At 49.9% G+C, this 15,180-nt stretch overlaps 1 protein-coding gene across 8 annotated transcripts in view; it reads right to left on the reverse strand.

Annotated features, from left to right (window-relative positions):
• Positions 1 to 11,523, reverse strand: part of Mgrn1 (mahogunin ring finger 1) — a 51,074-nt gene extending 39,551 nt beyond the window's left edge. For all 8 annotated transcript variants that reach the window (XM_051168437.1, XM_051168441.1, XM_051168435.1 and 5 more), the window contains exon 1: positions 11,334 to 11,523. In XM_051168437.1, the coding sequence (XP_051024394.1) occupies positions 11,334 to 11,421 (88 nt within the window). In that variant the 5' untranslated portion in view covers positions 11,422 to 11,523. The remainder of the gene's footprint in view (positions 1 to 11,333) is intronic.
• Positions 11,524 to 15,180: the final 3,657 nt, after the last annotated feature.

Genomic DNA, 15,180 nt, shown 5'->3' on the forward strand with positions numbered 1-15,180 from the left:
CAGGAGAGGCATGTATGAGCCTACATCCAAGGGGCTCGGCCTCTCTTCTAACCAAAAACAGTTGCTAACTTGACTCTCCACAGGCAGGTATGGATCATTTGTTTCTGCCATCCACCAAATTTACTCTAAATTCTAAAGTCTGCCTCTTCGGCCACTTCCTCCCTCCACTTGCTCTAAGCATGTGTCTCTCCTCTGCTACTAGTGAAGTGTGTCTCTGGCTCCTAGAGCCTGGTCATCTCTCCACCTCGCTGGCCTTCCATGCTTTCATGGGCATCTCTCTATTATGACTCCCTCTATTGGAAAAATCTCCTTTCTCCAAAAGCCTCTCCCAGCCTCTCCAGCGGTTAACTCCTCTACCTGCTCTAACCATTCAGCTCATTCCTCTGTTGGGTAAGTGTCCCCCTGAGGCTGCCTGCTTTGACTACTACAAAAACCACACCAGTGTATCAAAGAGATCCTTTTGCCCCACTGGGTCCCTGTCATGTGGAAAGGGACACCTCTCCCCTGTGATTTGGGACATTCCTCTCTGACAAGTCTCTCAGACTGCTGGGGATGGACCCAGATTGAAATGCTTGTCACCACAACACTTAGCTCACTCTGTCCCTATGCTCTCAGCTCCTTTCCTGGAGCGTCCTTGACTCCCTAGGAGCCACAGTCCCACAGCTTCCTTACGTCCTAATGGAATCCTCGGGCTGACCCCGACTGTGTCCCTCCTGGGCCTTATATGAGCCTTTCTCTCTTCCTCCTCGCACTGAGATCTTATGAAAGCCTCGCTGTCTTACTGGCTCATTACAGCTCAGTGGCCAAAACCTGCACACTCCAGCTTCAGATTCTGTCACACGGCAGCCACCTCTGGCACGGCCCGAACAGGCGCTCCCCAGAGCCCGTGTATCTATACTCTCTCTGCGCTACACTTCCAAAAGTGTGTGTGTGTGTGTGTGTGTGTGTGTGTGTGTGTGTGTGTCTCTTTTAAAAGATTTATTTATTTATTATGTATACAGTGCTCTGCCTGCATGTACACCTGTAGGCCAGAAGAAGACATCAGATCACATTGTAGATGGCTGTGCGCCACCATGTGGTTGCTGGGTATTGAACTCAGGATCTTTGGAAGAGCGGTCAGTGCTCTTAACCTCTGACTCTGAGCCATCTCTCCAGCACCACCACCCCTTTTTTGAGACAGGGTTTCTCTATGTCACACTGGCTGTCCTGGACTCTCTTTGTAGATCCGGCTGACCTCGAACACACAAGCTAAAGTTACCAGAGAGGAAGGAGCTTCAGCTGAGGAAATGCCTCCATGAGGTCCAGCTGTAAAGCATTTTCTCAATTAGTTAGCGACGGAGGAGGACACAGCCCACTGTGGGTAATGCCACACTGGGTTAGCAGTCCTGGGGTCCATCAGAAAGCGAGCTGAGCAAGGCAGGGGGAAGCAAGACTCTTTCCTCTTTAACTTGGTTTTTGATCATAGTGTTTTGCTGCAGCAATAGAAACCCTAACTAGGACATCATATTTCCTTTTAGACTAAAAAGACAACAGCATTTGTGGGCAGTGGTGATGCACATCTTTAATTCCAGCACTCCTGAGGCAGAGGCAGACAGATCTCTGAGTTCAAGGCCAGTCTGGTCTATAGACTGAGTTTGTTCCAGACAGAAAGGGCTACACAGAGAAACCCTGCCTGGAAAAAACAAATAAACAAATAAACAAGCTGGAGAGATGGCTCAGAGGTTAAGAGCACTGTCTGCTCTTCCAAAGGTCCTGAGTTCAATTCCCAGCAACCACATGGTGGCTCACAACCATCTGTAATGAGATCTGGTGCCCTCCGTACATGCAGACAGAACACTGTATACATAATAAATAAATGAAATCTTTAAAAAAAAAAAAATCATCAACGTTTCCAGTCTCCCTATGGAGTTATATGGGGTTTTTTTGTTTGTTTGTTTGTTTTGTTTTCTGTTTTTCAAGACAGGGTTTCTCTGTGTAGCCTTGACTATCCTGGACTCACTTTGTAGACCACGTTGGCCTTGAACTCACAGCAATCCACCTGCCTCTGCCTCCTGAGCGCTGGGATTAAAGGCGTGCGCCACCACCGCCCGGCACAGTTTATGGTTTAAATTTTGTTTGTTTGTTTGTTTGTTTGTTAAACATGATCTCACTATGTAGTTTTGGCTGTCCTGACACTCATTATGTAGACCAAGCTGCCCTGGAACTCATCTGCCTCCTGAGTGCTGGGATTAAGGGCTGGGGAAGGAGAGAGGAGTGCAGGCTAGGGGACATTTATTTTCTCCCTGCCCAGGTACTGAGGGTTCTGCAGGCAGCTCTGGAGCGATCTGGGATGGCACTTCTGAAGGAACGCCTGAGACTGGCATGTGGTGGGCAGTTGATTGGAAATCTGCTGGCATGGATACAGATCAGGGGCAGAAGAGGTAAAGTTAAGGACTTTAGGGAAAAATCTGAGCATACACTTGAAACTTCTGGGCTCATGGTCCTGGTGGGTGGGAGAGGAGAGGAGTCCCCAGACCAGGGGCAGGGGGAGCCCAACTAAACGGATGTTCCACCACCATCCAGCAAGAATTTTTAAAAAAGATTATATATATATATTCATCCCTCCACATCCTGGGCCTTCCCAATAAATCTCTTTTATGACATTTGCTGCTGGTGTGGTTCACTCATTGGAAGAAGCCAAGAAACAGTGAAGAGAAGTGGAGCAGGGCTGAGGCTCCTGGGCTGTCAGCTCAGCTGGGGACACCCTCCCCTGGGAGCTGCAACACCTCTGCTGAGGAGGCTTCCCCTCAGAGCTGTGTGGTTCCTGGCCCCTGCTGCCCCCGTGTCTCAGGATGCCCTCCCATTGGGATTTCTTATCCCCTCCTCAGAGGTGTGTGGTTCCTGAGCCTCCCCGTGTCTCAGGATGCCCTCCCACTGGGACTTCTTCCCCCCTCAGAGGTGTGTGGTTCCTGAGCCTCCCCGTGTCTCAGGATGCCCTCCCACTGGGACTTCTTCCCCCCTCAGAGGTGTGTGGTTCCTGGGCTCCCACGTCCCAGGACACCTTTCTGCCCGAGCAGGAGTGCCAACATGGGTTACAGCAGCCAAGCAACCTTTCACGGACCCAGAGTAAGATGCTGGCATGGCTCTAAAGATCTCTGTTCCCAAACTCCTAAGCCAGTGCTCTTCTGACCAGTTTGGCTGGTGGCTCCCACAGAGGAAGACTGGAGCGAGGAAGACAAGACTGACCAGCAACTCCTTGGCATATTTGTAGCAGGAGCAGTAAAAACAAAGTGGCTCCCAAACTGTGAGAAGAGAGAAGAGAACACCTCCCACTCAGCCCCTCAAAAAAACCTCATTCACCCTGGGAGGTAGGTCCGTACAGTACAAAAGACCCATTCATGGACCCAAGCGTGCAGGACCTTCCTAGAGGTTCCATATAACTGATCTCCTTGTATCTGGTTTCTGAAATAGCCAGGCAGGGAAGAAAAGCCCAGAAGTCATCTTTGTAGTCAGACACTGGATGGCATTGGCCACCACAGGCCTCCAGCTCAGCTGTGGCCACACGGAGGAGCTGGATCTGGAGCCTTCCAGATCCTAGAGCCAGGCCAGGCCACACTGGCAGCCTCACTAGAAGCCATAAAGCAGTGCAGGGCTTTTCCTCCCAACCAAGCTTCAAGACCTCCAAGACAGATATCAGAGCCTGGTTCCCACTGCAGACAAGGAAACACAGACCCAGAGAGAAGCAGAGACTAACTTAGGAACAATGGCATCAACTCACCCCAGAGCAATCAGCAATTCCAGAACTTTGTTTGCACAGCCTGAGTCTGAGTGCCAGTCTGAGCCAGGCCCTGCTGACCTCCAAGAAGTAATGCACTCTCAGTCTTGACTACCTCAGACAAGAGAGGGGCTCACCCATGGGGACAGATCCCTTTCCTGTTTATGTGAGACAGGAGTCTCAATATGTGTCCAGGCTAATCTCAAATCTATGGGCTCAAGCTTCCTGCTTCAGGCACCCAAAGAACCGGGCAACACTTTGCCTTAGCTGTTATACTTTTTTTGCGGAGGAGGGGTAAAAAATTCGGGATGAAACTCAGGGCCTCATACAAGGTAGGCAAGCGCTCTCAGCTAACTACATACATCCCAGTCGAAGTGGCAGAGCTCTTGGCTTCTGCCTCTTTTTTTTGGCGGGGCGGAGGGACGGTCTGAGACAGGGTTTCTCTGTGTAGCCCTGGCTGTCCTGGACTCACTTTGTAGACCAGGCTGGCCTTGAACTTAGAGATCCACCTGCCCCTGCCTCCTGAGTTCTGGGCTTAAAGGTGTGCGCCACCACACTCAGCTAGGCTTTATGCCTCTTACAGAGGCCTCGGCCCACATCTGAAGAAAAAAAGGATCACCTTCACTAGGTAAATAGAGACAGGGAAAGAGAATGCAGGCTACCCAGACCACGGAAGCTACTCAGCCAGTGAGATGAATGGAAGTCTCATACCACCAGAAGACGATAGATCACGGGCCTGACCCTTCACCCCTACCCCTCCTCCACTGCTTCTTTTGGGTGACCTGATATATTGTGGTTTCTTCAAATAGTAGGGCAAGGGAGTCACCTCCACATGCCAGTCATTTAAGTGTGTGGCTATAATGACTTCACAACTACTTTGGCCCTAAGCCTGGAAACATGCCAGCTATGGGAGGAAACAAGCAAGTGCTGTGACTACATCTACAAGCTATAGTGAGGCTTCAGGCAAGCAGGCAGGCACGTGAACTCGGCACAGTCCTCACAGCTACTGTCACTACAATGACCTAAGTACTGGGGTTTCAGAGACACCAGAGGGATCCCTGTGTCCCAAAGACCCCACACTTTCCACTTAAGCATAAAAATTCCCAGTCTTGGGCACCCTCAGCTGAGTTGCTGCGTGACTCACTTCCTGAAAAGGAAAGCAGGTGGGCATCCAGGGACACACAGTAGGACTGACTTGTCACCCTGTTCTCCTCACCCCATAGCAGAAAGGGCACACAGGTGGATTCCAGCAAGCGCACAGATCTGTAAACCTGGCCTGGTCACTCTGTATACAAAATGCTAAATCAGAGGGAACCTGCCAAAAAGAGCTGTAGTGCCTCAGGCTGGTGTGCTGTGGCGACCAGGTTCCTTACACGCAGACTGTACTAGACAGTCTTATGTCAATTTGACACACACTAAAATCATCTGAAAAGAAGGAACCCCAATTAAGAAAGTGCCTACATGGATCAGGCTGTAGATGAGCCTATAGGGCATTTCTTAATTAGTAATAGATGGGGGCGGGCTCAGCCCATTATGGGTGGTGCCATCCCTGAGGTGGTGGTCCTGGGTTCTATAGGAAAGCAGGCTGAGCCAGGCAGTGGCGGCGCACTCCTTTAACTACTGCTCAGGAGGCAGAGGCAGGAGGATCTCTGTGAGTTCAAGGCCAGATGTTCTACAGAGTGTCCAGGAAACCCTGTCTTGAAAAAACAAACAAACAAAAACAAAACAGAAAAGAAAGCAGGCTGAGCAAGCCACGAGGAGCAACTCAGGAGCAGCACCCTCCATGGCCTCGGCATCAGCTCCTGCCTCCAGGTTCTGGTCCACTTTGAGTTGCTGTCCTGACCTCCTTCAGTGGCAGGCTATGATGTGGAAATGTAAGCCGAATAAACCCATTCCTCCCCATCCTACTTTGGGTCATGGTGTTTCAACATATCAAAAGACACCCTAAGACAGGCCAGAAGCATAACAAGGCTGGGAATCGAGGGGTCCTGGCGTCAGCTCTCCATGTGACCCTGACTGAATCACTGGGCCTCAGTGTCCTCAGACAATTGTGGCCACGTGACAGGACCAGTGTTTCCCCAAGCTGCAAACGTTGTTATTACTTAAGTACTTAACTGCAACTAGTATTTTCATTAAAATTAAGTTGTAAACAAAGGACCTTTATCATCCCCGGACCAGAGAAGCCAGTACCATTTATTTTTAAAGTTACCGTTAAAAAAAAAAGCACTAAAGAGTAAGATTTTTGCTGGGTGGTAGTTGTGGTGGCAGCAGCTGGGATTACAGGCAGCAGGGCAAACCAGTAATCCCAGTACTCCAGAGGCAGAAGCAGGCGGATCTCTGAGTTTGAGGCCAGCCTTGTCTAGAGTGAACTCCAGGACAGTCAGAGCTACACAGAGAAACCCTCTCTTGAAAAACCAAAAGAGTAAGATTTTTCAGGGGGTGGAAGGGGAGACAGGGTCTTATCATGTAACCCAGACTAGCCTGAATCTCACCGTGAATCTGAGGTTGGCCTCAGACTTGTGGCAACCCTCCTGTGTCAGCTACGGATCACCATACCTGGCCTCGGCTGAGAAAAGTTTTAAAGATTTAAATAGATGCAGAGCCAGACATAGCAGCACATGCCTCTAACCCGGGTCCCAGGGCCGACCTCAGGTGAAAATACGCATACAGTTGAAAGAGCTAGATTCATCATGTCCATGGGCGACGCTTTTAGTTTTGTCCACAGCTGACAGCAGCCTCATGAGGCTCAAAGAGGGACGTGGTCATTGCCAGCTACAGTTAGTTTAACTCTGAGAGGGTGTAAATACCGAGGGGGAGGGGCGGGGGGGGGGAAGAAATGTGAGAGAACAAGAGGACACTTCAAGAGACTCTGGGGTAGGGGGCAGGCTTCAGCGAGCAGGACAGAGAAATAAGAAGGCTGCTCGCTGTCTGGTTCTGCTGGACGGCTGACTATCCCGATGACTGAGATTGGTATTTTCCCAAAGACCCTGACGACTCTAAGTCTAACGAGGTCTACGTGCCCTGGCCCTTCTAACCTTCTTGCTCTCCTACTTAGGGTAAGGTGGGGGATTGGGAGATATCGGCATTAATGAACCCCAAATAAAAAGCAGTGCTTACAGAGGGTGGTCTTCAGGTGAAATGAAGGCATGGCAACATTGCCACTACGTCGGATGACCTGAGTTCAATCCCCAGGACCTACACAGTGTACATAAAGAACCAACTTGCAGTGTGTTCTTTTTTTCTCACACTCAAACCAGAAAAAACTAGGAGAGGACTGGCAAATGGCTCAGCGGGTGAAGGGCGTAAAGAGCGTAAGTGCTGGCAGAGCACAGTGACCCGCCTGTAACTCCAACCTCAGGAGGCACACTCAGGGTCTGCCAGAGCAAGCTGACTGGCTAGAGTCCGCAAATGTGGCCAACTCTCGGTTCAAGTGAGAGAGCTTGCCTCAACTGGTATACGAGACAGAGAGCAAACGAGGAAGGCAAGGTTGGAAACCCCACACATTCATAAGTACACATACTGGCATGGACACATCTGCCACCACCACCCCAAAAATAGAGAGAATCTCTGACCTTAGGCTGGGCAAAGATTTCTTAAATATTACCCCAAAAGCATGATTTGCATTAAAACCTGTTAAGCTGAGCCAGGTGTGGTGGCCCCCACCTGTAGTCCCAGCACGAGAAAAGTTGAAGCAAGAGGCTGCCCATGAGAGACAGGCCAGTCAGGGAGAACTAAAACAAAACATCAAACCAGTGAGCCAGAGAAATAGCTCAGCAGTTAAGAGCCAAGCTCTGCTCTTACAGAGGACCACATGACAGCTCACAACAATCCCTAACTCCAGACCCAGGGGATCTGCGCCCCCAGGCACCAGGCACAAGGCAGGCATGTGGCACACTCACATGAATCTAGACAAAATACCCATACACATAAAATTAAATTAATCTCAGCACCTAGAAAGCAAGGGCAGGCAGGTCTTTGTGAAGTTCGAGGCTAGCCTTGTCCACAAAGAGAACTTGAGGCCAACAAAAGGACGTGGTTGTGGATGGCATGGACATGTCACAGATACGCTTCAGGGGAACCTAAAATGTTAAACACACGGGGTTGTTGCTTCAAGGGGAGCGACTGACCGAGGAGGAGCCTGAGTTCTAGTCAGCGCGAGACACACAGCCAACTCCAAGCTAACTTGACAACAGTAGTCTCCAAAAACTAAAATCATTATGTTCAGCGAAAGAAGCCAGCTGCACATACAACACCTCTAGATTAAATAATTCCATTTATGTGAAATGTCCAGAAAAGGAATGTTGCAAAGACAGGAAACCGTACACTGATTATGCTGCTAAAACTGACTACAAGCAGACACAAAGCGACTTTGGGGAGAGAAAGGTTACAAGTGTGGTGGTCGCACAATTCTACCCGTTTACTAAAACTCCGTTCACATTCACAATGGGTCAGTTACATGGTGCACAAACTATCTATCCCTCAACAACACTGTTAGGGGTAAAATACACAGGATGAGAGCAGGACAGATATTACTGAAATAAAGTCCAGCATTGTTGTCAGCACATAAAATTCCCTAAGGGATTTTAACTGGATAGCATAAGATATTAAACATTACTTGGGGAGCTGAAGAGATAGCAGCTAAGGGCACTTGTTCTTCCAGAGGACCTGGGTTCAATTCCCTGCACCACAAGTTCCCTCCAGTTCCAAGAGACCCGACACTCTCTCCTAGCCTCTGGGGGCACCAAGCATTCACATGGTACCCGCACAGACAGACAGACAAAGCACTGACACAAAATAAAACTGAATACATCTAATAAATTCCTTTTTTAATTGCCTGGGCCCTAACAATGGCTCAACAGTTAGGAGTACTTGTTGCTCTTGAGCACCCCAAGGTCGGTTCCCAGTGCTGACATGGCAGGTAACACTGTCTGTCCAAAGGATCCAATGCCCCCTCTGGCTCCACAGGCACTGCATGCACATGACACACGGACACAACATTAAAAAAAAAAAAAATTTTTTTTTTTTTTTTTTTGGATTTTCTGTGTAGCCTTGGCTGTCCTGGACTCGCTTTGTAGACCAGGCTGGCCTTGAGCTCATGACAAACCACCTGCCTCTGCCTCCCAAGTGCTGAAATTAAAGGCGTGTGCCCCCACAACCAGCTAATTTCTTTTTTTTTTTTTTTTTTTTTTTTTTTTTTTTTTTTTTTTGGTTTTTTGAGACAGGGTTTCTCTGTGTAGCCATGGCCATCCTGGACTCACTTTGTGGACCAGGCTGGCCTCGAACTCACAGCGATCCGCCTGCCTCTGCCTCCCGAGTGCTGGGATTAAAGGCATGCGCCACCACGCCCGGCTCTAATTTCTTTTTTTAAGACAGCATCTCACTACACAGCCTTGTAGACCAGGCTAGCCTAGAACTCACAGAGCTCCTCCTGTCTCTGCCTCCCAAGAGCGAGGACTAAAAGTGCGCACCACCTAAATGAACATAGCTCAAAAGATCACAACAGCAACAATAAAAACCAGAAGCCTGAAAACGCAGTTTTGTGAAGCTGAACACTTCGGTGGGAGCACCCTGCGAATGTCCCTCAGCATTTCTGTCATCCCCGGTTCACACACCAAGATCTTGAGGACCCCATGTTAAGTGAAGGACAAGGAGAAAAGAACAGGGAAAGACACATGGTCTACATGGATATCCAGGAGAGAGTGCCACAGAGGAGTGCCCCCCAGGTGCCATGCCCAGCACCAAACACACACCAAACGAACAAAAACCCTTTGGCCTGGGCAGGCCCAGAACTTAGCAATATAGGAATGGCAGCCCAGCCCAGCCCAGGCGGCCAATGGATTTCACCTGCTGCGCCGGCACTAACCAATTAGCCAGAGCTGATGTTCTGGGATGGAATCTAAAACCCCATCCAGGATGGAGGAGCCATCGGAAATGCCTGCTACCCTGGACCTGTAGAGTGTGCACGTGCCTTGCATCGTTTAATCCAGCCGCCCAAGTGAAGGGACATTAAGAGTGCTCAGGTGTCGCAGGAAGCTAGCTTTCCGGTATCTGTCACTCTTCTGCCAAACAACACCTGCAGAAGAATTCTTACACGTGCAGCATAGTTCCGAGCATTACAAATTAGCGAGGTGCAAGTAAGCAGACTTGACCAAGGTCATTCAGCAGAAGACAAACAAGGAAAGTCTCAGTGGAGGGTAACAACCAACAAACTGTTCTCTTGGATAAGGGGTATTGGTCCCCTGAAGTCTCCAAGGGAACCTCCACAGGTGCAGCCGGTCTCCCTACCCTGACAAGCGATTTCATCCCATTCACTGAAAACTGTTAGTTTCCTGTTCTTTCACCCCACAGTTCCCAGATCCTCACATGAACAGAATTCTTTCTCAAACTTGAGTGGACATCAGATGACATACCAGAGAAAATGAGCTTAAAATGCAGGTCCTTAGGCCAAAACAAATCTTGAAGCCCAGCCTGAAATGCTCAGCAAGAGGAGATTCTTCTGGACCACACAGGTCTTAAGACATCCAAAGACCAAAGTGGATGCTCAGAAGATTGGAGCTAAAGGCCCACTTGCGTGTCCAATGTTCTAAGCCACCAGGAAACTGTAGAAATAAATGTAGCTAAAGTTCTGTCCAGTCACACTGGTCCATCATCAAGGCAACAACAGCGGGACACACCTGTAACCTCGGCAACAGAAGCCTAAAGCTGGAGAACTGCCTCAATCAGGTACACAGCACCAAGCCAGCCAAGACTTTTGTGTCAAAAAAAAAAAAAAAAAAAAAAAGCCGAGTCTAGGAATGTGAGTAAGTTAACAGAATGCTTGACTACATGCACAGTGCCCCGCATTCACCTCCAGTACCTCATAAAACTGCGTAAAGTGATGCACACCTGAAGTCACTGGAAGGGTAGAGACAGGAAGAGGATCAGGTGTTCGGTGTCATCCTCAGCTACAAAATGAGTTTGAGCCAGTCTGGACGGGGACACACACACACACACACACACACACACGGAAGCAGATAGGAGCAAGGCTCCTCTGGAAGCCCACATCTGATGTTGGTCCCCAACTCGGTCTCCATCTACCACCCATCCATAATCTGCCTGTGTGTCTCCGCCCTGAACGAAAGGGAAGGACGGTGGTCCTCTCCAACCATTTTCCTGTCGTCCAGCGGAGCCCCAGTACCTCCCTATCGATCATCTCCCTAGGTCATCGCACACGAGGAGGAAAGCCTGGGCCCAAATCCTAAAGAGTTGTCAAAATCCCAGGCCGGTCTTCAGGCCTCCAAAGCGGGCGACCCCCGGGGAGAGGCAGTCCTCACCACAACGCACTCTGATCCCAGAGATGCCAAGCCCGGGTGCATAACAAGGCTGTATAAAGTGATTGGCCCAAGGTCACCAGTTAGGAAGGGCCCGCGCTGGGTGCAACTGTGGCCAGTGGGGATAGCCAGGGCCGCAGCCATGCCTCGGACTCAACAGGTACCGGCAAGGGCCACAGCAGGAGGGTCCGCAGCAGGGCAGGGCCTCGCGCGTCTGGGCCCCGGGCCTCCCGGCGTCCCCGTTCCGGTCCGCGCCCTCGGAAGCTCACCGGACTTCGGGGGGTAGCGATAGGCCGAGTTGGCCTGAATGTCGATGTCCTCCACGCCCACGATGCGGCGACTCAGGATGGAGCCCATGGTGCGCGTCTCTGCAGGCCGGCCGGAGAGGAGGGGGTGACGGCTGCGGCGGCGGCGTCCTCACACCGACATGGGCCAGTCCAGGCCGCACCGACGCGCGTCCCCCGCCGCCCCGGCACCTCTCCACAGCCCCCGCCCCCGGCCGCCCTGGTCTAGGCCTGCCGCCCCGCCCCGCCCCGCCCCGCAGCTCCAGGGGAAATGGAGTCCACGCCGGGCCCCGGCACGCAGGACCTCGAGCGCGTGCGCACTACGCTTCCCAGGATGTCGCCTCACGTGAATGGCCACTGCGGGAAGAACCAAGCTGAGCAGGCTGCGGCGGGTACCTCCTTCAGGCGATGCTAACCTCTGTGGCCCAGACGGATGTAGAACCCGGAATGCCTCAGTCCCTTCTTCATCTTCTGTCGACAATCAGGCACTTGCGGAAGCTCCAGAGTCTCCCACGTGAATCGGGTCTGAAAATGTTTATATTTCCACAGTGGCTCTCCCCACTTCCCAAGGTTCTTCTGTCCTCGCCCTCAAAGGGAACACCTTTTACCTGCCAGAATCTGGGGGCGGCCCGGAGCTCATAGAATGCAGAACTTGGTTGAACCTTGCCCCAAACCCAGAGCATCTCTATTAATCTAGACGTTTACAACGGATACATAATTTTACAGCACCTTCAGAAGATATACTTCTCCCCAGTTTACACATAGAGAAACTGAGGCACAAAGCAGGGCGGACTGTAATTGCTAAAAGCAAGTTCAGAAGAATCAGGATACTGATTGCAATATTACAACTTACAAGCTATGCCCTGGCTTTACACACACACACACACCATGTTGTGAGGATGCTAGGAATGTGTTTTTATGATTCTCAGATGAGGAGTCTCTTTTCTTTTTCGGCGAGGGGTGGGGGTAGGGGATGGGGGGGCGGGAGTTAGAGATTTATTTATCATGTATACAGTGCTCTGCCTGCATGTAACACCTGCAGGCCAGAAGAGGGCACCAAATCTCATTTTAGATGGTTGTGAGCCATCATGTGGTTGACAGGAATTGAACTCAGGACCTTTGGAAGAGAGCAGGCAGTGCTCTTAACCTCTGAACTCCCTCTCCAGACCCAGGAGTTTCTTTTCTTTTCGTTTCTTTTTTAAAGATATATTTATTTAATGTCTGAGTGCTCTGCCTGCATGTATACCTGCACGACAGAAGAGGGCATCAGATGTCATTATAGATGGTTGTGAGCTACCATGTGGTTGCTGGGAATTGAACAGAGGACCTCTGGAAAAGCCATCTTAACTGGTGAGCCATCTCTCCGGCTCCTAGGAGGAGCTGAGTTTCTTAGAAGTGCTTCCCAACTTGAATCTGCTGTACCAGGAGACCAGCTGGGAAGACCAACAAGCAAGTGAAGTGTCAGATGGTAAATTCACTGTAGTCCACACTAAAATATACACCTGAATGTGAAGTCCTCTAGGCTTCTTGCACCATCCCTTGTAGATAGGTCAAGAGCATAGGCCTTGGTGACTGAAGGCAGAGGGACAAGTGATGAGAGGAGGGAAACAGCAAACGGATAGATACCAAGAGCTGATAGGCTGAGAGAGTGTGAGGAGGGGACCGAAATGGCTGAATGATGGAGGAACATATTATAATACACGTTTGTGAATATAATAATATTCCAGTGATGAAGGGCTCGCCCTGGAGCCAGTGCAAATGGACAGAGTGGCTAGCCAACTGGAGGGCATGCTCATGTTGCCGGTTGACCAGAGAAAAAGGCTTCTCCCTGAGACCATGTTGTTGAGACTAGCAGGGAACCTCCAGGACACCAGAGGGCGCTCCAAAGTTCAACTAGGGAGCACCAATAAGATCCTAAGAAGCTAGAGGAAAAGCTAGGTTTCCTGCGTGGGAAACACTTTCCTCTTTCATTGAACCCGAAGAGCCACAGTGTAAAGTGAATCTGTCTGCTGGACTGCCTTTGTCTCTCAAAAAACAAGCTCCACCATCCACCCCTAATTTTTTTTTTGTGTGTGTGTGTGTGTGTGTGTGTGTGTGTGTGTGTGTGTGTGTGTGTGTCAGGCCACCAACCTCCTCCATCCCTGAAGAGTCAAGCTTTTGGTTATCGTTATCCTTTGGCTAATGCAGCGCCAGAGTAATTGTGTAAGAGATTTCCAGATTTCTTCAGACTTGATACGACACCAGCAAGTTAGCACTCCCAGCCCGCTAGGAAGAAAACCATACTCTCTGTAAACATACTTAGAATCACAAGACTCAGCCGCACTAAGACTATTACAGCAGTGTGCCTGGACTAATGGAAGCAAGGCCCTGAGTTGCACCAAGGTTGCAATTTCAATACATCTACCTCACAGGCTGTGCCTGAGGAAGAGACAGCTTCCTGAACTCTGAGTTGAAGACAGTCACTGGAAATTACCTTGCACCTCAGCATTCCACCACCTTCTCTGTGACCACAGCCCCTTTCCTCCCCCGGCCCCCCCTCACCCCCAGGATAATGCTGGGAATATAAGTATGTATGGCCACACCCAATGTCAGGCCAAACACTTTTTATATGATGTCATCTTGCCTGAGGGAGCTACACATATTCTCTCACTTGGTTCTCTGCTTCCTATTTTCATTCCCAATTTACAGAAGAAAGTAATGCACACTCAAGAAGACTACTCCAGTCACACGGCAGATGAATGGTGTAATGGTTAGCGTTAATTGTCAATCTAACAGCATCTCCAGTTACCTGGGAGATGGTCTTCGGACATGTTTGTGAGGGACTGACTTGACCATGTTAATTATGGGAAGACCTGTCTTAACTGTGAGAGGCAGCATTTCTTTTTCCTTTTTTCTTTCGGTTTTTTCCAGACAGGGTTTCTCTGTGTAGCCTTGGCTGTCCTGGACTCACTTTGTAAACCAGACTGGCCTCAAACTCACAGAGCTCTGCCTGCCTCTGCCTCCCAAGTGCAGGGATAACAGGCATGCAACACCGCCTATGGCTTGAATATCAGCATTTCTTAAGCAAGGGATCCTGGACTGTGACACAGAGATGGCTGGGCCTCTGAGGTAGCGCAGCAGGTAAAGGTGCTGACCACTGAGCCTGGGTTTGACCCCCTAGAACACACACGGTGGGAGGCAAGGACTGACTCCAAAAGGTTTTTCTCTGAGCCCCACACTTATACCATGGCATCTACACATCCACATAAACATGCAATAAATATAAAACAAAATGAAAAATAAAATGGAGGTGAGGTAGCCATTGACCCTGTTTTCCTGATTGTGGATGCAATGTCACCAGCTGCTTCAGCTCCCACCACCTTGATGCCTCTGACACAACAGACCATGCCTTACAACTGTAAGGCAGAATAAACTTTTTCTACCGTGCCGGGCGCGGTGGCGCACGCCTTTAATCCCAGCACTCGGGAAGCAAAGGCAAGAGGGTCTCTGTGAGTTCGAGGGCACCCTGGTCTACAAAGCGAGTCCAGGACAGCCAAAAAGCTACACAAAGAAACCCTGTCTCAAAAATAGAAAAAAAAAAATATGGTGAGCTCTTAGAGAGCTTAAGATACCCAAACCTGGTGTAGTCTTTAAAAATCAAAAAAGAAGCCAGGGGTGGTGGCACATGCCTTTAATCCCAGCACTTGGGAGACAGAGGCAGGCAGATCGCTGTGAGTTCAAGGCCAGCCTGGTCTACAAAGTGAGTCCCGGACAGCCAAGGCTACACAGAGAAACCCTGTCTTAAAAAACCAAAAAGAAAAAAGAATTTCTAAACACTCATATGCATATGAAT

The sequence above is a fragment of the Acomys russatus genome, chromosome 25 (genome assembly GCF_903995435.1).
Source record: "Acomys russatus chromosome 25, mAcoRus1.1, whole genome shotgun sequence".
Classification (NCBI taxonomy): domain Eukaryota; kingdom Metazoa; phylum Chordata; class Mammalia; order Rodentia; family Muridae; genus Acomys; species Acomys russatus.